Here is a 24,972-nt window from a genome sequence, read left to right on the forward strand (position 1 = left end):
AGATGTCTCAGAGACTCCTAATTAACTAAAAGTCTCAGTGAAAAACTAACAGATTTTATTGTTTTTCGCCTTGGAAGTTGTTATTACCTAGTACATACATATGATTCAATTCAATTAGAATGTAAAGGCTGTATGGTCTTGTCGAGGGGAGTCCCTGAGACAAGATTGACTTTTTTAAAATTTTTCTATCACCAGTTCAGATCAAATGGTGGTGACAAGGTTTAGACACAAACATTGCCCCATCTGAGAATGAGAAAGGTTGAGGTTTTACTGTCAGTTCAAAGTTAGCTTGCAGTTTCTACTGTAACCTACCTGTTCTGTTGGAGTGTAATCTGGTTGTTTCACTATATGAACTCTGTCTAAAAAGCTGTAAAGAGACAAAAATTCTTTATTAGTTTGTCAACCTTAAATTATACTCAAGGACGTAGATGCCCATAAGGTCAAAACTATGTCAAGTAAATCATAAGCAAGATTCTATCAAATGAGCTCAAATTTTGTAAGATGTACCCCTCTAAAAAAACATTCAATTATATCATATATCTTTTACCAGCTCCTGGCAAATTGAGCTATAAATAGATTTATAAGGTGAAACAAATACTAGGTTTTTCCATAATATATATGTTGTATGTTGACACTTGAGTGCATGTACATGTAAATAACCTCCCTCACCTAGCTACATATTGTCATATCTATGGATGCTTATGTATACTACTCAATCACTATAGGGGCACTCAAGCATATTTCTTAACTTTAAGTTTTTTCTTTCTTTTTTTTAAATCAAATGTTCTAAATGATTTGCTATACTTTTAAGTGGGTTTGTTGCAAGAGACAATTGTAAAATAGTTAGTAATTGAGACAACCTTCAACCTTAAAAATCCTCCCCCAACCCTTCCCTCCCATAAAACACCTCTCTTTCTTTCAATAACATAGGAAACACTCTTCAATTGCCTCATTCATTTGATACCATTTATATATTTTCCAACTCCCTTGTCTTTCCGTCTATGTCTTTTCATATACATCCTTATTGTAATAATAGGTGTTAAAGTGCTTTTCAACAAAGTATAAATCTTTACAAATTTCTTCCTTTCCAACATTAACACTGAACCCTCTTGTGTACCCCTTTTGGTAGAACAGAGTGGGTATGATGGCCTTTGTCCAGGTGAAAAGGAAAACACTAATATTGTAACTAATACATCAACACAATCTAAAAATAGCTCATCTCATAAATAAATGACACAGCTGTTCAGTTCTATTCCCTTATGTAAAAGCTTATAAACCTAACATATTCTTATGTTTACAATAATCATCAATATAAACTTGTTTTTGGTCTTGTTATAGAACTAATAATTATTACCAATCGAAATAAATGAAATGTTAAATTTTTAGAAATTGACCCCATTATAAGTGAAGGGTGGGATATTGTTTTAATCTAACTGGGTAAACTCAAGTGATCAATTCCAATTTGGCTTGTTAATGAATCTTAAATAGTCCAAATGACCTAGATATTGGACAAAAAATATTTGAGGTCAGAAAAACTGGATTATTCCAAGCTGCTGGAACCAGACAGTGGATATAAACACTGAAGGGGTTCATCTGTACCTGACTTTAATTAAAGAATACAACAGCACATACTCAACTGTCTTAAAACCTAAAAATATTATATGTGTAAATGATCTAAAGCTGTCACAAAATTAAGAGGAGACACAAAGGGGTGAATCAGAAATAAAGAGTGCCCCCTTGGCCCCTACAAACCAAGTTATTTACCATGACCTGTGTTAGCTTTTGTAACTAGATATGGCTGGGATGACTCAGTATGTTTCTAATAATAGTAACACAGTGAATAATTTATAGCAAGTAAGCCATAATCTATGCACACATAGAGATTTAAATAGAACACATCAATATTTATATAGGATATTCTTTGTTCAATGTGAAATTAAGTGTCGCAATATTTGTAAAATCCCACAAAGCCAATAGAGTATAAAATGTAATATTCTATAAATTCCTACTTATGTCTGAGCTATATTAAAGTGTTGAATGGAATCACATTAACATTTGTTATACTAAATCTTTCTATTTATCCATTTTTACATTCAGTACAATATATACTTTGCTTTATCAAGTCTAAACTAGCAAAAAAACTGATTAATCTGTGGTGTACTTTTATACAAATGAAGAGCCTGTCTGAGATCTCTAGATTTTTCAAGATAGGAAGTGTATACAACTCATAGACAGAAATGAGTATGAATAAAAAAAAAAAAAAAGTCCTCATAGCTTTCAGGATAAAATAGATGAATTCAAATTTACGTTCTCAAACTAAAATGTCTATGCTACACTGCTTAAAATCAAAATCAAAAAGAGTTCTGACAAGCTATTCAATATAATACTGAAAACTTAATACCAAATTCCTCAATAGATGTAATAAATTATAACCAATGACTAGCTAGGTTCCCTAATGAACTTGATATTTACTTAAAGTAGGATCAAACTAATTATTTTAGTGTGCAACCCTTCCTATTTCATCTTATTCCATGTATAAACAAAAGTATAGAGGAAAACAGTCCAATCAAATTCAACATGGACAAAAGAACTTCCTAGACCAATTCAAATACTACATACGGATGACAAAAATTCCTAGAACTCCTGATTCTTTATGCTAAAGGGGTGTTCCTTTAACTTTAATGATGTCAACAAAATGTGCTAAATTACAGGATGAACAAAATATATTGTATTGACTGCACATAAACTGTCAAACATTTATTACATTGAATTGACTACTTTCATTTATAAATATTCCATTTGTTTCCATTGCAGATAGCAATAACTCAGATGAGTAGCAATTAAAAATGATTTGGTGTATTTTTGTGTTACATGTATTCATGAATTTTCCTCGTTTCATATCATCAACTAAAATATGCAGGTAATTCAAAAATCTAGAGGTTGAGGAATATTTTTTCAGGGAGCTTTTATAACCTTTATTAATTATGTTGTGTTAAAGTTCAAGAATTCTTTGCAATGTTTAAAATAATGTCTTTATTGCAGAATTGTGTCCAAAATTACCCTCTTTTTCTAAAAATGTAATAAGCATTTTCATCTGTGCATAAATGTTTCAATAGCAGAAAATTGTTGGTGTTTGACAATTGGTTTTCTGTATATATCACCAAGAAACCAGATGCTCTGCAGGGCGTAGCTTTATACGACCGCAGAGGTTGAACCCTGAACGGTTAGGGCAAGTATGGACACAACATTCAAGCTGGATTCAGCTCTAAATTTGGATTGTGATTAAATAGTTGACACAGCATAGGTTTCTGACACAGAATGAATGTGTTCTAATGAACTTAAAATTTTTGTTTCTCTTAGAGCAATTCACTATGCTGTTGAATATTAATCCTCTCAAAAAAATGTTTGAAGAAATTTTCTTTTTTATTTATGAAATTTCAAATGAGAAAAATTGAACCCAATTTTTTTAATCACATCCCCCTTTCCCTTATTCCAAAACTAATCTCAATTAAAATTTCTAATGGAGTTTGCAACAATAACTACTCATTTAAATACATCATAAAATATTAAGATGTAAAAAAACTGCTTGTTATCACTGAATGGTAAAGATTATTTTAATTTATCAGTTGGTAGTAAAAAGTGAATATACATTGTATATTGTATATAACAAAGATTTAAGTTGATTCTGGACAAAGAAAGATAACTCCAATTAAAAAAAAATCTTGCTATTGCACAATATTTTGCAATTAGATATTTCTTGCTTACTATTCTGGACAAAGAAAGATAACTCTAATTAAATTTTTTTTTGATATTTCACAATATTGTGCAATTAGATATTTCTTGCCATTGCGCAATACTGTGCAATTGAAAAGACTTGCTATTGCACAATACTTAATATAATAATTTTAGATCCTGATTTGGACCAACTTGAAAACTGGGCCCATAATAAAAAATCTAAGTGCATTTTTGAATTCAGCATATCAAAGAACTTCAAGATTTCAATTTTTGTTAAAATCAGACTAAGTTTAATTTTGGACCCTTTGGACTTTAGTGTAGACCAATTTGAAAACAGGACCAAAAATGAAGAATCTACATACACAGTTAGATTTGGTATATCAAAGAACCCCATTTATTCAATTTTTGATGAAATCAAACAAAGTTTAATTTTGGACCCCGATTTGGACCAACTTGAAAACTGGGCCAATAATCAAGAATCTAAGTACATTTTTAGATTCAGCATATCAAAGAACCTAACTGATTCATTTTTTGTCAAAATCAAACTAAGTTTAATTTTGGACCCTTTGGACCTTAATGTAGACCAATTTGAAAACGGGACCAAAAGTTAAGAATCTACATACACAGTCATGACAGTTAGATTCAGCATATCAAAGAACCCCAATTATTCAATTTTGATGAAATCAAACAAAAGTTTAATTTTGGACCCTTTGGGCCCCTTATTATGTTGGGACCAAAACTCCCAAAATCAAACCCAACCTTTCTTTTATGGTCATAAACCTTGTGTTTAAATTTCATAGATTTCTATTTACTTATACTAACGTTATGGTGCGAAAACCAAGAAAAATGCTTATTTGGGTCCCTTTTTGGCCCCTAATTCCTAAACTGTTGGGACCTAAACTCCCAAAATCAATACCAACCTTCCTTTTGTAGTCATTAACATTGTGTTTAAATTTCATTGATTTCTATTTACTTAAACTAATGTTATTGTGCGAAAACCAAGAATAATGCTTATTTGGGCCCTTTTTTGGCCCCTAATTCCTAAACTGTTGAGACCAAAACTCCCAAAATCAATCCCAATCGTTCTTTTGTGGTCATAAAGCTTGTGTCAAAATTTCATAGATTTCTATTAACTTAAACTAAAGTTATAGTGCGAAAACCAAGAAAATGCTTATTTGGGCCCTTTTTGGCCCCTAATTCCTAAAATGTTGGGACCAAAACTCCCAAAATCAATACCAACCTTCCTTTTGTGGTCATAAACCTTGTGTTAAAATTTCATAGATTTCCATTCACTTTTACTAAAGTTAGAGTGCGAAAACTAAAAGTATTCGGACGCCGGACGACGACGACGACGACGACGACGACGCCGACGCCAACGTGATAGCAATATACGACGAAAATTTTTTCAAAATTTGCGGTCGTATAAAAATTAGCTACAAAAGAGAGGACAGGAGAATCAGCCCCACAATAATCCAATTGTGAACTCACACATACCAAACAAATTGTTGAAATTTCTAAAAATACAATTGCATATGTTGACAAACAAATCAACAAGCGTGAGGTTAAATTAATGCATTCCCCTATAAATGTATGACATGAGGTTAAAATAATGCATTCCTCTAATGTACGACATGAGGTTAAAATAATGCAATCCCCTAATGTACGACGCCTGGTTTAATCCTCGGTTTTATCAGATACATTGATGAATGGGAAATCTTACAAGTCTTCACCTGTACTGTCATATATAATTGTGTTGAGGGGATTCTACTACACCCACATAAACACATCGCGCTTACCTCAATCTTGTGTGAAGAAATACACTGATAACAACAAATCCAATGATCTTAAATCATCTATGGAAATTAATTGCCACTGAATCATTTCATACATAATGCCACTGAATTATTTCGTACATTGCCACTGAATTATCCTTGCATTATCACTTTGCAAAAGAAATATTCCAAACCCTCCGACAACATACATGTACATGTATCTAAAGCAATACATTTCATGATATTACTAATATGACACTGATGACAGACTGATATAAATAAAAACCATTAACTTTTGACCTGCCTTCTTTATAATTTTGAATTGAATTATGTATTTGTACACATCTTCATATTTAATTTGGCAATGCTACTATCTACTAGACGGATTACTCCAAAGTTTGGAAATTTTTTAAGCTATTTCCGCTATCTTTTAAGAACTTAGAAGTTAGGGCTATCTGTTTTAAACTGTTCAAGTCAGTCACATCACCACATACACCAAAATATATCGACTCTTTTGCACAGCAGGAGTATTAAACATGAAATTTCGAACCTGTTTTGAGTAAAAAAGGTTAAAATATGATTTACAGAATGTAACAGTTTAAAATTAAAATGACTTTATAGAGTAATTGTTTCAAATTCCTAAAGAATCAATCATGCTAGTGTCGATTTTGAGACAAGAAAATAAACAGACAGTTTCAAGTTGAACATAAGTTACAAATGCATCTGGATTTACAAAACAGTCTTTTTTTTTTGGTACTATTGAATACCAGTATTTCAATGTTTTAAAAAATTAAATAGTAATTTAAAAACATTGATGCCCCTGTGTACTATCAAACAATACAGAGTGTGGCAGAATTATTAAAGTAAAAGTATCCCAATAGAAAATTTAGAGGCAAGTAATTTAAGGACAATTTTACAAATATTTTTTTTTATTATAGATATTAGATGATTTCATCAATCCATGTTCTTTCACCAATATTTTTGCCTAATCATTATATTTTTCATGAAATTGTCAGTCCATTCATTAATTAGCAAGCTTACAGACTGACCTAAATTTACAACACTCAGCTTTTAATCTTTTTTTTTTATTGCCATAAATCAAAACATCCTGGTACAAGTTATTGAAAGTGCTCAATTTAATTGATATGTTTGACTTGTATCAATAATTCATATCCTTATTAATTGAAATGTACAAGCTATTAAATATATGAATAGATTTGTTTTGTAAATACAGAATTAAAACTTTTTTGTCAAGGACTCTCTTTCTTCATCTAAAAATAAGAATATTTTCTTATTATGGCTTATGATACATAATATATATATACATTGGAAATGGGAGAAGTTCATTACATAAATTTATTGTTAATTATAGTTTGTGAATCATTACATTAAATCTATTATTCAGGTGTTTTTATGATGATTTTATTATGTGAGTATCATAAACATGATAAAGAAAAAAATATTCTATTTGACTATTTCTTTTGAATACATTTAGACATGGCATTGCAAAACTACTTTTTATAGTATTCTTGAAATCGAATCCTTTATAGGGATAATAATTTGAAATTAATCAATTAGGCCTAAAATAAAATTTTATTTGTTTGGCATTGACGCCCGACCCACTGAAAAACTTGCCGCCCAAATAATTTTATTTGCGTTTCAGGAATTTATTTTTTTTTATTTAAAAAAAATCGAAATTGTGCCGGAATTTGATCGTATCCGCCAAGTTTGTTCCTGGCTTTACTTATTTCAAATCACGATCTTAAAAGCACTTGCCTTACACTGTATTGAGAGCAAACATTTAAATGACTTGGAATAGAAAAAGTCTGCCAAAAGTAATGTCAAAGAGGCCGGCAGGGGAAAGCATCTCCCTATGCTGCAATGAATTGGTTAAGGGAATGGATTTTATCAAAAATCAAATTTTCAGCTATTCTTTGAAAGAAACGTTCTGAGAGACCTTGTAGAGGACTCAAATTTTACCTTTTGTAAAGCAGAAACAGATGATTTCTGCTTGACTTTGTCGCTTCATGAGATAGAAGTTTTTCACCGGGACATCACAGAACAAATATGCGTGGCTCGTACATTTGTTGAACTTATTAAATATTCGAAATTTATCATTGACAAATTTTCCCTTAAACCAGAGAACAAAGTATCTACTCCAGTCAGAACCACAATGATGCATTCAAGATAATTATTGCTGTAAGCACCAAAGCTAAAAGACCAAAATGGTCCCAGATTTACAGGTTTATAGTAGTTTTGTACCAGTAGATGCTAGCCTGGAACAAAACATACATATTTTAAAGACTAGCATCTTGTGTCAATTGAAGTACTTCCCCCTTTTCTTGCCTTTCTTCTTAACATGAATAAGATAATTCTTAAAACATAAAAGATACTGACAGAAACATATTTATAAATGTATCTAGCGTACTAGTGATGAATAAAATCCCCTCCTTTTCCACAATTCTAAGGGCTCATTAATTTATCTGTATTCATGTAATGCATGTCCAAATTTCTGTTAATCAAACAAGCATTACAACCCATAATTTATTTATCTGCAAAAATTGTCTGTCCTGCTGCATATTTCCATTTTGAATTTATCATACGTTTTAAACCTAGCCCTGAAAAACCTTGCACTTGGATAATATTAGTATGTCTATTTGTGCCAACCTTCCAAATTTTTAATATTTTGCTATCCTAATTTGGTACAGATCCTTTATCCTCAAAACTTATCAGGGGCAGTAGGCATGTTTGTATGGTAGTTCGTCACACCTTACATGTATGTTTACTAGACTCTAGGTATTGGTTTGAGCCTTTGTTGGGCAGTTGTAAAATTAAGGTTTGATTTTCATGTCATATGTGATAAGGTTTATAGTCAGTTTCCTCCCGCAGTTTGGCATTTTCCTTCAAGTACTACGATTTAATACGCCACTAAAACTGACTGCCATGAAATTACCTATATGTTATAGAAAGTGATGTTTATAAAACCAAAGCAAGCAAAGTTTTAAATCTTTGTCCATTTGTACAAGGAGCCGTAGTGGTTGAGCCATTTAACTTGTGGTAATTTTACCAAACTGTGACCACAACTTCAAGATGTGACATCAGGCCTCTGTTCAATGGGCAGTCCCACAATAAAAGATCAATTGTCACGTCATACATTTGATATGGTTAATTTGTCAGTTTCCTGCCTAAGTTCTGTGTTTTTTTCTGGGTACTTTGGTTAACTCTTCCAATAAAACTGACTGTCTTACATGAAATTATCCATATGATGTAGAATGTGACATTGACGGTTGACCCCTTTCAAAGAAACCACCAGCATGTACACACAACAATGCTGCAATGCTTTAGACAACATTGATCTAGAGACTTCATAATTTACATGTATACAGCTTTTAAATGTAAAAAAAAAAAATCCCTACCTACCTACCCACCTGCTGATAGTGTGGGTCGGCAATGCCAAACAAACAATTTTTTAAGGGTGGCCTTATGAATGTTTTCCTACAAACCTGAAACTACCCCCCCTCCCCATATTGCTAAGACAGATTACCACTATGATTAATTTGTTTTTAAGAAAAAAGTAAAAATATTAGAAAAAAAAAATTTTTTTGAATCTAGATTTAGGCTTCAAATGTCCATGTTCTTCCTATGTCTATTTGTTTATGCAATGGCAAAGAGAACACTGGGTCTGGATGGGGGTGAACAGAATATACAATTAAGTGCAAAAATACAATGAATAGATAAAATTGGCCACAGAAATTTATATCAAGAAATTAAGTCCCCTATCCAAACCTCAAGCACCTTTCTATGGCATGTCATCAAGGAAACAAGAAAAGACTGGATTTTTGTGGAATTGATGTGGTAGATTTGGAAGTATGATTAGAAATTAATATTCTGTATAAAATTATTAAGTTTCACAATAATGAAGTTGGAAGATATATATTCAAGCTTAACAAGTTAAAACTTGCATAAGAGGTGAAAAAATCATTAATAGACATTATCCAGGCTAAAAATACCACATACTTATTTCATATTTATTGGGCTTATTGATTTTAACAAATTCCTTCAGGGTATTGAACCAAGAAGTCGTTACACAGAGACTGTGATCACCCCATCGCAGGGCCCCATTATTCACATAGGGAAGCAATTTTCTAGCCCTGGATTGTGTATGTACTAAAGCTTTTAAACTGTGTCAATAATGAGCTATTTTTGGACAAGATCAGATAAAAGGGGTGCTAAAAATAGCTGACTTTTGTAATCTCTGAGAGTGGGCTTAGATCTCCTGATTGATTGTGTGTATTAAATGCCTTTACACAGGTATATAGAAAAGGTGTTAGATTTCCTATGTCATAAGTGGGATTTCAAATCAGACCTGCCAAATATTATTTTATATTAATCTCGGATTTCGTTTTTCAGTTAGAAGTTGAATGACCGTAGAACAGGCAGCACCTAACTGCATGTACATGACAACTTATGAAATGTACTAGTGTAATTATCTTGTTCACTGTATATATGTCTTATATCCAGATCACTGTATTAATTAGAATATTTTACTCTATATTATGTAAATATGGCATTTCAAAATCATTCTTCAACCAAAGGCCAAATTCTGACAGGTTTTCCACATTTAAACATAAAGAGATATAAAAATATAAGAATCAAAATACAAGAAAATAATTGACCATTTCTGGAAAATCTATTTTAACATTAAAATTTGGAAGTAAAACCTGAAAAAAATTCTCATGTATACTGATAGTCAGAAACCTCATCATCAGTTGTTTTTTTAGTCTTATCTTGATTATTTTTTACATTTGAGTATTCTAAGTTGGTAGCACATCTTTGAAATATAATTGAGAATGGAAATAAGGTAGTGTAAAATAGTCCCCCCCCCAAAAAAAAAAATTAAAAGAAAACAACCAAGGTCATTGATGGGTCTTTGAAGTCTGCATAGAGTAATTCAGAGCTTTTCTTAAATCAAGCCAATCTGGAACTACATTAAATCAAATGTTTATTTATATATATCTGCATGATTTTTTGTATTTGTAGCTCATCCATTCTTGGTAGTACCTGGTACTCATACCCTTCTGGGGAGCTAGTACCTACTGGGTACTTATGATCCTTCTGATTAGAACTGTCTGAACTTAGGAATTATAAAAAACAAACTTATTCAAAAATGCATAGTAAAGCATGGCAGAGAATTTAAAAAAAATCAAAGCGCTGTAAGCGCTGAAGGCAGTTAACCAAAAACCAGGCAAACGTAATTATGTGCAGTGGCGGATCCAGAAATTTTCATAAGTGGGGGCCCACTGCCTGCCTAACAGGGGACCTGCTCCAGTCATGCTTCAGTGATTCCCTATATAATCAACCAAATTTTTTCTCAAAAATGGAAAGGGGGGGCACTGAAAAACCCTCTAAATCTGCCTCTGATGTGGCATTAAACATTCATATATTGTACATTTATGTTTATCTAATGAATTAATTATTAAGGCAAATAATTTATATGTTATCAAGGTTTCAATAGCAATGAATATATAAATGTATATTTTTTATGGCGAGTCTGCAGTGGTACAAGTTCACAATGATTGTAGTTGTTCTAGTTGGTAGTTAACGTTGGTTTTAGTTGACTGTTATAGTGTTAGTAGTACGTGTTGACTTAGTACGAACATGTAATAATATGAATGGACTGGTTTCCCTGTAAAGAAAACTGAGTATGTGTTCTATAGTACAATAGTTATGCGACACAAATCAGACAAATGTTCACTACTACAAGGATCTAAGGTGAGGTCTGACTGACCTGCCCATAGTAAATGTAAATGATTTGTTATATTGTCCCATACATGAATATATATGGTTTAGGGGTGGGGATCTCGAGGGTTTTCAAGTTCTCAAACAGGAAGGGGTAGGGTGACCCCAGGGACTTCCCCTATATTTCATTTGATTTGTTATATTGTCCCATATATGAATATATATGGTTTAAGGGTTGGGATCTCGAGGGTTTTCAAGTTCTCAAACAGGAAGGGATATGATGACCCCAGGGACTTCCCCTATATTTCATTTGATTTGTTATATTGTCCCATATATGAATATATATGGTTTAGGGGTGGGGATCTCATTGGTTTCCAAGTTCTCAAACAGCAGGGGGTATGGGGACTCCCCCTTTATTTCATTTAATTAGTTATATTGACCCATACATGAATATATATTGTTTATGGGTGGGGATCTCAAACGTTTCGTAAGTTCCTAACTGAACAGGAGGGGGTGGGTCACCCCATGGACTCCCCTTATATTTCATTTGATTAGTTATATATATATAGTCCCATACATGAATGTATATGGTTGAGAGGTCATCCGTTTCAAAGTTATCAAACAGGAGGGGGTAGAGTGGCCCAAAGGACGCCACCTATATATCATATGATTTGCCTACATTCAGGTAGTTATTTGTGAAAATGAAGTAAGAATCTTCCAGCTACTTTAACTGATCCTTCAAAATTGAGAAAGAAAAAAATACCCCTTCAAAATTGCAGTAATTTGTTTACACTTTAAAAGCATCTTACATGCATTATCAACATTTATCACTGATAAAGAAAATTTAAACCGTGACCAGGAACATATATATTGTTAGATATACTGTTCCCAGCTGTCACATTGTATTGGATTTTGACATTAAAATTTGTCAAAAGTAATTTTGAGTTTCTGTTTAAAATATTTTCTGCTTTACTTTCTTTTACATATATCTTTTGGTTTTCAATTCTAGTGTTTATATTCATTTACCATGCATAGATGTATTTTGTCACCTGCCTGGATTCGCCAAACACCCGGAATTACCCTTATCCGCTTCCGGAATCGGATCCGAAATTGTAATTGTCTTTCACGGCAGCCATTGTCATTGTGTTCCAATGTTGTTTTTGTCAGTCAGATACGATTTTACTCGTATTAACACATTTTTTGTCGGCGATTTTCTGTATAAAGCTAGCGATTGAACAAAATTGACATCGCTGTCATGAATAATAATGATTAAAATAAGTTTTGAGATCGTTGATTTGGAGACTTTGGCGAAAAGGTTTGCAAAGCTATTTTTTATTTTCTTTCAAGTGGAACTGAGACTACTATAACTGTGATATAGTTGTCTCAGAGTGGAAGACCCGTCGGGCGTGGCTAGTAACCAATTCGAAAGTGGAAGGTCGCGGACCTCGGCCACCACTAATTTGAACCCCTGCCTCCAAATTGAAAAGATACGAATTTCGTCTTCTAATTTGAAATTGCCGCCAACAGCATGAACAGTTAAACTTATTATATAATAGACTACTGACGTAGTTGTACTACGTATTGACGACAAACAATATTCCTACGACTTTTGCCATTTGGGAAATCTTAACTACTTGTCTTAAAAGATTTTAGGCGATTAAATATTTCGTACAATTGTTTTTTTAAATCTTAGCCAAAAGCACAGGCGATAATAAACTACATAAGAATTCCTAATGAGCACTACTTCCTATGTGCAACTTCAAAACTTTTGGGAAAATCGACGACCATTTAACGTTTTTATGGTAATATTTTTTATATTCTAGAATAAAAAGTATTAAAAAAGTGTTCAATTAGTTATATATAACATAGTAGCAAGCTAGATAATAACAATGGCAAGTATTTCAGCATTTTTTGGGTAGACCACAAATCTAGGGTGCTCCCATAATGCAGATTAACTGCATAAAAATGAAAAAGTTAAAAATTTTGGTTTCAATTTTACCGACATACATGTACATGAATACTTAATAACATATCCCTTTCAACAAAATATAAGGCGTTCATATTGTATGAGGGATTACCAGTATCAAAATTGATCCCATGACATTTTCTTTTTACTTGATTTATCAGTTGGTATTAAAAATGTTCATAGTAAAATATAATTGCAAAGTATTCAAATGCAAATTGCATATTTTCTATCTGTTAGATATATACATGTATGCATGTACATCTATAAGAATTTACTAAGTATGAAAAGATACCTTACCAATTTTGTTAACAAATACAAGAAAAGTTAAAAGTTTTTAATATAATTTTTCAGTTTTCACTGTAAACTAAGAATATTACTATAATATTAATTTACGTTTAGTTCACTCGTATGCATTTACAGTTTTGGAGTAAGTACACACCACCACAAAAAAAGTCTAACATTGACCCCATTACTATGACCCGATTATTTCAAACTATCAAAATAACCTGCTATTTAACAAAAATATTAATGTCTTGACCCAATTACTGTATATTGAATTTGATTAACAATAAATCTGACCTAGTTTCCCCCCAAGGTAAAAACCATAGTAAATCAATTATACATACTTTCCAAGTGTCTATTAATTATTTTAAAAGCCAGACCAGCTAAATTTAAACTTTGAAGATGATTTTTTTTATAGAAATTATGTTGCCTTAAAATCGTAAAAGTAAATTATACATTAAAATTTATCGAAAAACACAGCAGGTGAATAAAGTACCAGCGAAGCATCTTGTTGTTGTTGCTAATCAAATATTGAGGGGGAGACAGGTAAGAAAGAAACGGGGACACAGGTAAGAAGGAAACAGGGAGAAAAGTGGAGAATTAAAGGGGGAAAGAAAAGGTGGTAGAAGCTAGTCTCATCCTAAATTCCTGAGGAAATAATATATCTGTTCCTGCATCATCCAATCATAAAATCCATGATCACGCTGATCCACACTATTTAACTGGTTACTGTGGATTCATTTATTTTTGCGGGTACCAATTTTTCGTGGATAAAGGTAAACTTACATGTTTGTGGATTTTCCATTTTGTGGTTTTGCCAAGTCTCCATACAAGCCTATAGAAAATTTAATATTCTTTGAACATTTAATTTCATGGTTCACCTGTACCCTTTGAATTCCACGAAAAATTAGTATCCAATGAATAATTAAGAATCCACAGCATTTCTCCATTCCAGCAAATTAAACATTAAACTATTCAAACCCAGTTCCAGAAAAAGGTATACCCCCAAACCTACCCCCAAAGAATTAAAAGGAAAGAAGAAAACCAGTTCCAGAAAAAGGTATACCCCCAAACCTACCCCCAAAGAATTAAAAGGAAAGAAGAAAACCAGTTCCAGAAAAAGGTATACCCCCAAACCTACCCCCAAAGAATTAAAAGGAAAGAAGAATTCAAAGGATCGGGATGAAGGAGAGGACTGGTCATTAGTTTACTGCTAAAAATGTACATGTCCATTAGAGATAAGACTATTTACTGCTAAAAACGTACATGTCCATTAGAGATAAGACTATTTACTGCTAAAAACGTACATGTCCATTAGAGATAAGACTATTTACTGCTAAAAACGTACATGTCCATTAGAGATAAGACTATTTACTGCTAAAAATGTACATGTCCATTAGAGATAAGACTATTTACTGCTAAAAATGTACATGTCCATTAGAGATAAGACTATTTACTGCTAAAAATGTACATGTCCATTAGAGATAAGACTATTTACTGCTAAAAATGTACATGTCCATTAGAGATAAGACTATTTACTGCTAAAAACCTACATGTCCATTAGAGATAAGACTATTTACTGCTAAAAATGTACATGTCCATTAGAGATAAGACTATTTACTGCTAAAAACCTACATGTCCATTAGAGATAAGACTATTTACTGCTAAAAATGTACATGTCCATTAGAGATAAGACTATTTACTGCTAAAAATGTACATGTCCATTAGAGATAAGACTATTTACTGCAGTACAATTAAATTGATTTAGGAATGTCATCTTTACTTACTTTTAATGTTTGAAGTCTTCCAAGAAGTTTGATGAAAATGTACTTTTAGCCTTTTTTCAAATCGTGTATTTATGTTGTTTTAATAATAAAATGATTTGTGGTATTACTACAATTTTTAAGGTGTTAAAGTGTGGTGAAGAAGAGTTTTTGAATAATAATTGTTTTCACATTTCTGGGCATTTTAGTTCAAGGTCTATTCAATAAATACAATCATAAATCAGAAAACTGTGTTCAATTAATGACATACTTCCAACGAACCATTCATTTTCATTCTGACAAGAATTCTGCAAATGACATATTAAGGAAAGACTGAAGGTGAAATCTGCTAAAGAATGTCAAACCTGTAAACTTCTCCATTTTAAGGGGGATTCCCCCAAATGAGAGATATTGTTTTTGTAATCCTGTATTATATAATATAAACTGAATACCTCAAAACATATTTGAAGGGGTTAAAATGGATACCTCAAAACACATTTGAAGGGGTAAAATGGCATTCAAGTACATATATACTCATTCAAAAACCATAGTTTATATTAGATTAAAATCTCGTTTAGCAGGTTAATGAGAAGGATCATTTAGAATTTGTGCTGAAAATCCTAAATGGAGCTTAAGTGAAGAGAGCAGGTATGCATTAAAGCAATGTTAAATTCAAGTTACTCAGTGTAACCACATCCGCTGCAGGGTGCAGCTTTACACGACGCAGAGGTCGAACCCTAAGTATAGACACAACATTTAAGCTTGATACAGCTCTGAATTTGGATTGTGAATAAATAGTTGACACAACATAGGTTTCTGACACAGAATGAATGTTGTTTAAGAACTTAAACTTAAAACTTAAAAATTTAAATTGGACATTTACCTTTTATGGTCCAATATCCAAAATCTAAATACATGGTTAGATTCAGCATATCATAGAATCCCAAGAATTCAATTTTTGATGAAATCAAATAATGTTCAATTTTAGACCCTTTAGACCTCGATGTGGACCAATTTGATAACCCAGCCCAAATATTAAAAATCTAAATACATGGTTAGATTCAGCATATTGAAGAACCCCATATATATTCAATTTTTGTTGAAATCAAACAAAATTTAATTTTGGATCCCGACTTGGACCAACTTCAAAAACTGGGTCCATAATCAAAAATCTAAGTACATATTTAGATTCAGCATATCAAAGAACCCCAAGAATTCAATTAAGAAATCAAACAAAGTTTAATTTTGGACCCTTTTGGCCCCTAATTCCTAAACTGTTGGGACCAAAACTCCCAAAATCAATCCCAACTTTCCTTTTGTGGTCATTAACCTTGTGATAAAATTTCATAGATTTCTGTTTAGTTATACTAAAGTTATTGTACGAAAACCAAGAAAAATGCTTATTTGGGCCCTTTTTGGCACCTAATTCCTAAACTGTTGGGACCGAAAATCCCAAAATCAATCCCAAACCTTCCTTTTATGGTCATAAACCTTGTGTTTAAATTTCTAAAATCTAATACTTAAGTTATAGTGCAAAAACCAAATGTCTTCGGACAACGACATATCAATATATGACCAAAAATTTTTCAAAGTTGCATGCAAATTGGTTAAAGCCTTTGTGAGTCATTGTTGAGGTATTGACAACGGAAGACCAGACAAACAATGTTTGCGGTCGTATAATTAAAACAAGGAAAGGTCCAGGTAATATAAATTCCAATTCCCAATCTAGTCTAAAACACTTAAATGCACTTATCCAATTAATAGTATTATATGAGTGTGTTAAAAAGTGTAATATTTGTTTCCATACAAAATAAATCAAATGTTAAAAGTACATGTACCATGCCACAACCATCAGAAAAATAATACCAAATTTCACCCCATTGGAGCATATTAAAATAAATCTTCCCTATTATTGCAAACCAAACCAAGTGCACTTCTCAGTACATTGTACAGGGTATATACACTTATTGGGTTAAATATAGTCACTTTGATGCTGCTAGCTGAGAATGTTAAATCCTCATAGTATTTCTAATGTTCCTATAAATATAATTACTCACTATTGGGCACAATCAATTAATTGGTATTCATTAGATCTTTCATAACAGTTTTGCACACCCTTATCTTTCCATAAAATTTCTGTGTGCTCATAGAATTCCTGAAAAAAAAAATAAACATCTATATTAAAATAACGGACAACTGCATTCAATGGGTTTAACATATAATGTCCTGTGTTTTTAAAAAAAAAAACACAAATCGGAAACCTAAAATCGAAAATGTATATACCTTGAAAGGGAGCTCTTGTCAATAAATAAATATTTCATCAAAGCTTTATTGCTTAACGCATTTGGATTTTTTGTTGAAAACTGGAAAATACCCCTTTTTTATATATAACACCCCTAAACTATGAAGCAATTTAGCACAGTTGCATGCTAATTGGTTAAAGCCTTTGTGAGTCATTGTTGATGTATTGACAACGGATGACCAGACAAACAACAGTATATCATAATATATTCCGAAACCGGTTAAAAATACTGTCATGAAGGTATAATCCTATCATAAGCAAACTCCTAGTAAATGAGTCCCAAATATAAATTCTAAAAATACAGGGATCACACACTCACACTATATACAACATACATTCTCAGGTTCTATTCTAAGCTAAACAAGAATATATAATAAATTAAATGAAGAAAAATGATGGATGTGACCTTGTGGAAAAGGCCAATGACATTTCATCCTTCTCAACAAAAGAGGTAAAAATATTTATTATGGTATGCACCAAAAGTAAATATGGAACCAGATACTATTTTTAGCACACAAACTGAATTTTAAAAACAACACTTTCAAAATACCAATTATGTAACATTTATTTCTTGGTAAACTATGATAAACATAATAAAGGTATACTACACGAATGTGTAAAAAAAGAAAGAAACAAATTTAATGAATTCAGCTCATCAAAGTTTTGCCAATCATTTTTTTTATTAAGAGTTGATCTTTGCAACCACATACAACAATAAATATGTATGCATGCATAGCTTAAAGAATTTTAATGTGAGTATTGTTATGCATTTACTTTTCTACATTGGCTAGAGGTATAGGGGGAGGATTGAGATCTGGTTCTTGTCTGCTCTATGGTCGGGTTGTTGTCGCTTTGACACATTCCCCATTTCCTTTCTCAATTTTATCACATTTCATTATTTGAATCCATTTGCAATTGAATCATTAAAAATCTAGTAAAAAGACAAGCCTTCAATTATCTTGACTGTTTGGTAAACAAAGATACCATTATTAACCAGATATATATGAAATACTATTTATCAATAAAATAAGCAATAATATCCCCTTGCTTGTACCCCCTACTGTCAGTCTGTGTATTCACTAGTGTGTAGTTTCATTACTGATTTTCTATCTGTCCCCTGGCAAGCTAAATTTATCTAACTCTGCCTATTTTCTGCAGTGAATTATGCCATCTGTTGCTAAAAATAGTCTGACCTGTAGCCAGTATAATGCTTCCCAGCCAATCAGACTTTATGTACACTTTACATGCTATGTTGTTTGAGGAAAAATCAATTGTATTTTTGATCAATCAGCAAATAGCAGTCAGAAACTATACCTGCCAGGTTAGCTACAGAAATTAAATAATCACATTGATTCTGTCCTGAACACAATTTTATCTTACAAATTTTGCACAAAAAATATTATTCTGATCTTAAATAAAACGAAGAAATGAGAGAAGCTAGCAGTATCAGACGACAGGTTAATCTATCTCTGGAAGAATACATATAATATGCTAAATGGAAACTGTAATCACTTCCGGAATGTTTTCCCCTTATCAAATATCCATATTTGAAAGTGTACCAAAAGAAAAGGAAAATCAAACAAATTTTATCTCATTATAATCAAAAGACTTTTTATAAAGATAGAACTAAATACATAATTAAATATTTTAAATTGCTTCCTTATAGATTATCAAGTTTATGAAAAGCCTTCCTTAAAAGGTTCTATTTCATTTGGCAGCCCCGTCAATCATGTCAATAGTATATATATAATGGCACTTTTTTTGTAACTACAGAGTTTGGCTGACCATGGTAAGTGTATGAGCTCACTCCTGGACAGTTATTCAAGAGCAAGGCTGCTGCTTAGGCAGTATACTAGGATATATGATTAGGTTTATTAGGGTACTGTGTAATAGTGTTAATTGCTAATCCATGCATCTACCAAAAATTCATGAAAAAAAATTAATATATTGACCTATCAACTTTTATTTACATTGTTGATCAACATTTCTGTTTATTCAGATATATGTGCAATATTTCAGTCATGATCAGATCTGAATTATTGCCATTTGAATATAAGGCCTAGCCCTAGACAGGCAAAGCAGATTTAGGCAGGATACAACTATAGACCATGAACAGTTATCTTTCTTTAAGGATGAACAGCTTCTCAAACTTTAATCAGCCATTCAAACAGTCTTCTGGCATTGTTTTTTTTACATTGTCTGAAAACCTTTTTTCATAGCCAAAAATATATTTGAATATTGAGGAAATATTATATTTCTCCATCATAAAACAATCATATACAAGTGGTCTTATGATTATCAAGCCTGTGGGCATCCAACATAAATAAATTGGTCACAGTTTCGCTATCTAAAGAGTGGCTTCCAATAATTTTGCCATGTGGGATGCACAAATATGCAGATACTACTGACAGAATGGGCACATTAAATATGAAAAATGTATAAGGAAAATGTTGCTTCATGCAATAAAACAATGCCCTGTCTGTAGGAGGCAATTTTAAAGGCAAATTTCTTGCCCATGTAAACCATAAGATATTTTCAAAAGGTTGTTTCTGCCCTAAATCCTGGCTGACCAAAAAATCAATCATTCCAAATGTCCTATGTACGGACGACTTGCGAAATTCATGCACTTTCCTGTTAATTTCCTAAATCACAATGCTTCTGTTATTATGTCACGGTAAGAACTGATTGTTCTATGACATAGTTTCCACGGATTGAGCCCATGTAAATGGACCATTGTGAAAACAGATATTGTTGTTTTTGTCCAGTATATAATACATTGATCATACTTATTACTCATTTGAACTTCATATTCTTTTTTCTTTAAAAATCAAAAGTATGCTTTAAATTTCTGCCCAAGACAAAACAGAAAGTTTTGTAATGAAAATAACAATTTAAAGGATCGATTTTATTAGGAGTAATATCACTTAACTCCTACTAGGAAAAACTGTCTTGCTTTTGGCTATAGAACAATTAAGCAAAAAAATCAATGACAACCTTCATCACCTTAATGACCCATGAGGTCACTAAATGGCCAGAATGTTACAACATTAATCATTAAATACCACCCACAATTTTGCTCATAGGAGAGATATCTTGAATTTCCCATAGGCGGTTCCAGGGGGCCCTCCCTTTCATGGGAAAAATTTGGTTGATTATATAGGGAATCATTGAAGCATGACTGGAGCCCCCCTTAGGTCAGTCAGTGCGCCCCCCCCCCCCCCCCCCCCCAGGAAAAGTTCTGGATCTGCCACTGTTTCCATAGATTAAAGTATTTGCTGCTGGACATATTATATCAACAATAAATCATTAATAATATGGGTTTTTAAAGAACAGCTTTTTTTGTTAACTTTTTTCCAAAACTTGTTCAAAGAAATGCAAACATATGTACTTCAGTGACACCTATGTTGTAAAAAAGAAAGCAAGTCACTGTGTTACAAGCATAAAAAGCCAAAAGGGTTTTTAAAGGGCCTGCACAGGTCAGAACACTAATATCTACTATCAAGTGCTGTTATTTAAGTGTTATGATATTTTGAATTCACAGTCAAGGAGTCTCTGGTCCTTCGGGGCCATTTTGCATAATTGTCATTTTAAAGTGCAAAATTATAAGCAGTAAGGTTACAGTCACATCTTAAAAAGCCATGTACATCTTGCTTATTTTCTTTATACCATTAAACATTTAACTAAAAGCAAAATCATCTATGCACAAAACATACTTTAAAAGATTTGTAGGTCTTAACAAATTAAATGGGTTTTTTTTTAACATAAAACAAACATGTGCGTCTTCATTCATGTTCATTTTACAAAGGTTAGTAACTTTTAAAAAAATCCCTTATCTACAAAAGTGTGTCGCATTATAAAGCTTTTTTTGTCAAACATTCAAATTTTGATTGAAATTTAATGTTGTTGCCATATCTTTTAGATTGTCATTATTTTGTAGAATTTGGACAGTATTAATGACAGATGTAAGTTTTAGAGATTCTGGAAAGTGCTGTCCAGATGATACTCCATAGGCGGATTCAGGGGGCCACCCTCCCCCCTTTGGTGGGAAAAATTTGAATGATTATATAGGGAATCACTAAAGCATGACTGGAGCAGGGTCCTCCCCCTTAGGTCAGTCAGCAGGCCCCCCTTATGAAAAGTTCTGGATCCACCACTGCACTCAGTTATTTTCATAGGTCATAGGACTTCGAGCAAAAATATAAAATGCACATTATGTGACATAAGGTCAATTGAGCAAGGAAATCAAAGGACATTTTAGCACAGAAATATTAACTGTACCTTGATTTCCTAATAAGACATTTGAGTGTAGTGTCATTAAAGCTAAAAGGTGAATGGATTATAATGATTTATTCTTAAATAAGTCATTTCCTGAAAACTTGCCCTATGATGACTTTCACTTGTCTCTGACAATCAAAGATCAGTTAATGTTGAACCCTGCTTCTAAGTTATTTATACATGTAGCTACTACTTTGCAATTACTATAATATCAGGTTGTATAAAAGGTACTGGTATATGTTAATAGTGCCCCATTGGTGCTTTCTTTTAGTACACTCAGGCGTTTTATATACATGTACAAAGTAAGTTCACAAGTGAATGCATGCATTTATTATTGAGAGATCTAATGAATGTAATGAATGTGATTGAAACAATTTTAAAAAGAAAATTATAAATGCAAGTTTTTAATTATAGCAATCCCAATCGTGTAACAGTTTTTTTAAAACTGTGTAACAACAATAAGATATGATTGGACGATCGAGTGAATAAATTTTGGTAACAAAATTTTGCCAAAAAGCATACCTTCTGAAATCTATTGTAACCCTTACCATGATGATGATGATGCAGGGATAGAAATTTTATGGCCTCTTCCCAAAATACTGGGGTTTATTTTGTTCCAATGGCTTTCCTTTCAGAAGTCAACTGTATGTTACCGGTATGTATTTTCAAATTTATGTATGTTCCCTCAATCTAAGGCTATCTGTTGTCATTTTTCTTAATTTTTTAGGTGCATTTGCACCCAAATACGAACCTTTTTAAATGTAATTTGAAATCAGATTAAACTGGGGTTTTTTCTGGAGGGGTGTGCTTTCCTTTGGTGTCTGGGACTTATAGAGGTCTAAAGCTTCAAAACATTGTGTGGCTACCCACAGGCACATAACTACTGTTTGCGCTAATGATTGAAATATGTGTAAGGAATGACCAATTCATGTTTCAGGTCCAGGTGAAGCCAAAAATTTGGAAAAATAAAAAAAAAGTCATGTTCATGGTTGTTTAGATAAGATTCACTCCACACTTTTGGGGTCAATGTGCTCAACTGGATCCACTCTACATGCAGACTTCACTGAGACATATCCATCAGCATCCCACAGTTTTCAAGGTAAAATATTTGATGAAAAAACATCAAAATTTACCCTTTTAGTACCTGCAAACCAACTAACAGGCAGATGTAACCATGACAACCTGGTGTCTCTTCTATTTTACTGACATATTCAAAGAACTTGCCTACTTTTAATTTGTACACTTCATTTGTCAAATAATTGATGTAACAAATTCAAACAACTTCTCCAACCTTGTACACTGTCAGGTGCTCCAAATGACTAGACATTCATAAACTGAACCAGTTGTAAATTACAATGCTAAGTAGCCACATTAAAATCTTATTAGCTGATGCTGCATCAAGCAAACATCATAATCAAATGCTAGGTAATAACAGGCTTTGTTTTATGGTACCTTAAATTTAAATAAGAAAGGGCTGTCAAGTACCTTTCGCATGAGAGTTCTGGATTATTTTTTTCTCTTGGCAACTAGGTATTGAAGATCTTTTGCTGATCCTGACTATTATTTCTATTGCATAATACCAAAATTGTACATGTACATGGAGCTCAGAAATAATGTCAAGTCCAAACACTGTGAAGTTATGACTACCCTGTTGTTGAAAAAATTTGGTTGTTTATATAGGCAATCACTGAAGCATGACAGGAGTGGGCCCCCACTTATGAAAGTTTCTGGATCCCCCACTGGATATTGCTTATCAGCAGAACTTTTAAACTTGTATTGTTAAAAATCCTGAATTTGGTGACTTTTCCACAAAATCCTTAGTAAGACACTCATCACGGAAACATAACGTGAGTTGAACTACCTCAGTTGGATTCATTATATATATACATTTGTATAATCATATGTTTTACTTACATAGGGATATTCAAAATTTTTTTGACTGGCAACATCTTGCATGTAGTCCACTCGAAATTGGTTATCTGGATTTTCTAGAAGAACGGGAGGATTAAGTGTAGCCATGGCCCCTGTTATTGTCTGAAAAACATGAAAAATATAGTACTCATTTTGTACTTGCAGTTAATATAATTAAAAATGTATGCAGATGACTACATGTTGTATATCAAATTATGCTTATCCTGACAATGAAATTGCAAAAAAAATAAAAATATATAAAACAAAAACAGAAATCTGATAATCATTTCTACTACACAAACATAAATTACATGATTCTAGGTTGAGTTCAATATTGTAGCAGCTACATAAGATGTTTTACTACTGAACGTATAGCTAGCCTAGCTTCTATCTACATCTATTTAGCAGCTAGGCAAGCTACACATTTAGTAGTAAAAAATCTATGTAGCCCTATGTGGATCTAATTAATAAACCCTATGTAGTAAATTTGATACATGTAACAGGGTTGCGTTCATTATCATGGCAGCCAGAACACCACTTTTCTATTTGTCTTTAATTCGAAAGTTTGTATTTGTATTATATTTATAGTTGAATTCTCAGTATTGTTATTCAGAAAAGCTTATCATGATTTTTTTTACTTAAATCATATTGTTGCTTTTATTCTTGATGTTTTCAGTTTCATTTCTCAGCATTGAAATTTCATAAAAAATGCATCACGTCAAAACAAACAATTTCAGAAAAATGTTTTTCTAGTCATTTACTGCCCGCCCACCTAAAGCGCCCTCTGTAATGTCACGATTCATCAACTACATGTACATGCTTTTACTTTTGTTCTGTATTATCCAGACTGTAATGGAAAGCTTATTTTCAAAGAATAAATTTCAGTATTTGGCAATTTCTGTACTTCTGTTGGTATATATGAATATGTGTTTGTTTTGACTAATTATTACTGGATGTAAATTGTAATAAAGCCTATCTCGTAAGTTTTCTGTTCTATACTGTTGCTAAATTTAGAGCGCCACTGATGAGTAGTGTGTAGACGAAAGCCGCTCTGGCAAACCTACTTAATAGTCTGATATCATTGATGAGGTCTTGTTCATATATATATACTCAAATAGTCCTGTATCGAAAAAACACTAGGCATATACATGTAGATTCTTTGTATTGCAAAGGGAAACATACCATTACCATTGATTACCCCCACCAACCTAATAGCACAAAGACAAA

At 32.4% G+C, this 24,972-nt stretch overlaps 1 protein-coding gene across 4 annotated transcripts in view; it reads right to left on the reverse strand.

Moving 5' to 3' along the window:
• Nucleotides 1–24,972, reverse strand: part of LOC143079958 (guanine nucleotide-binding protein G(s) subunit alpha-like) — a 72,724-nt gene that overhangs the window by 46,374 nt on the left and 1,378 nt on the right. For all 4 annotated transcript variants that reach the window (XR_012979561.1, XM_076255591.1, XM_076255590.1 and 1 more), the window contains exons 4-6: nucleotides 23,749–23,868; nucleotides 17,315–17,412; nucleotides 313–367 (exon numbers count right to left, since the gene is read on the reverse strand). Coding sequence is in view for 3 of the 4 variants with exons in the window: in XM_076255591.1 (XP_076111706.1) it covers nucleotides 313–367; nucleotides 17,315–17,412; nucleotides 23,749–23,868 (273 nt within the window). In the remaining variant the exon portion in view is untranslated. The remainder of the gene's footprint in view (nucleotides 1–312; nucleotides 368–17,314; nucleotides 17,413–23,748; nucleotides 23,869–24,972) is intronic.

Source organism: Mytilus galloprovincialis, chromosome 6 (genome assembly GCF_965363235.1).
Source record: "Mytilus galloprovincialis chromosome 6, xbMytGall1.hap1.1, whole genome shotgun sequence".
NCBI classification, from domain to species: domain Eukaryota; kingdom Metazoa; phylum Mollusca; class Bivalvia; order Mytilida; family Mytilidae; genus Mytilus; species Mytilus galloprovincialis.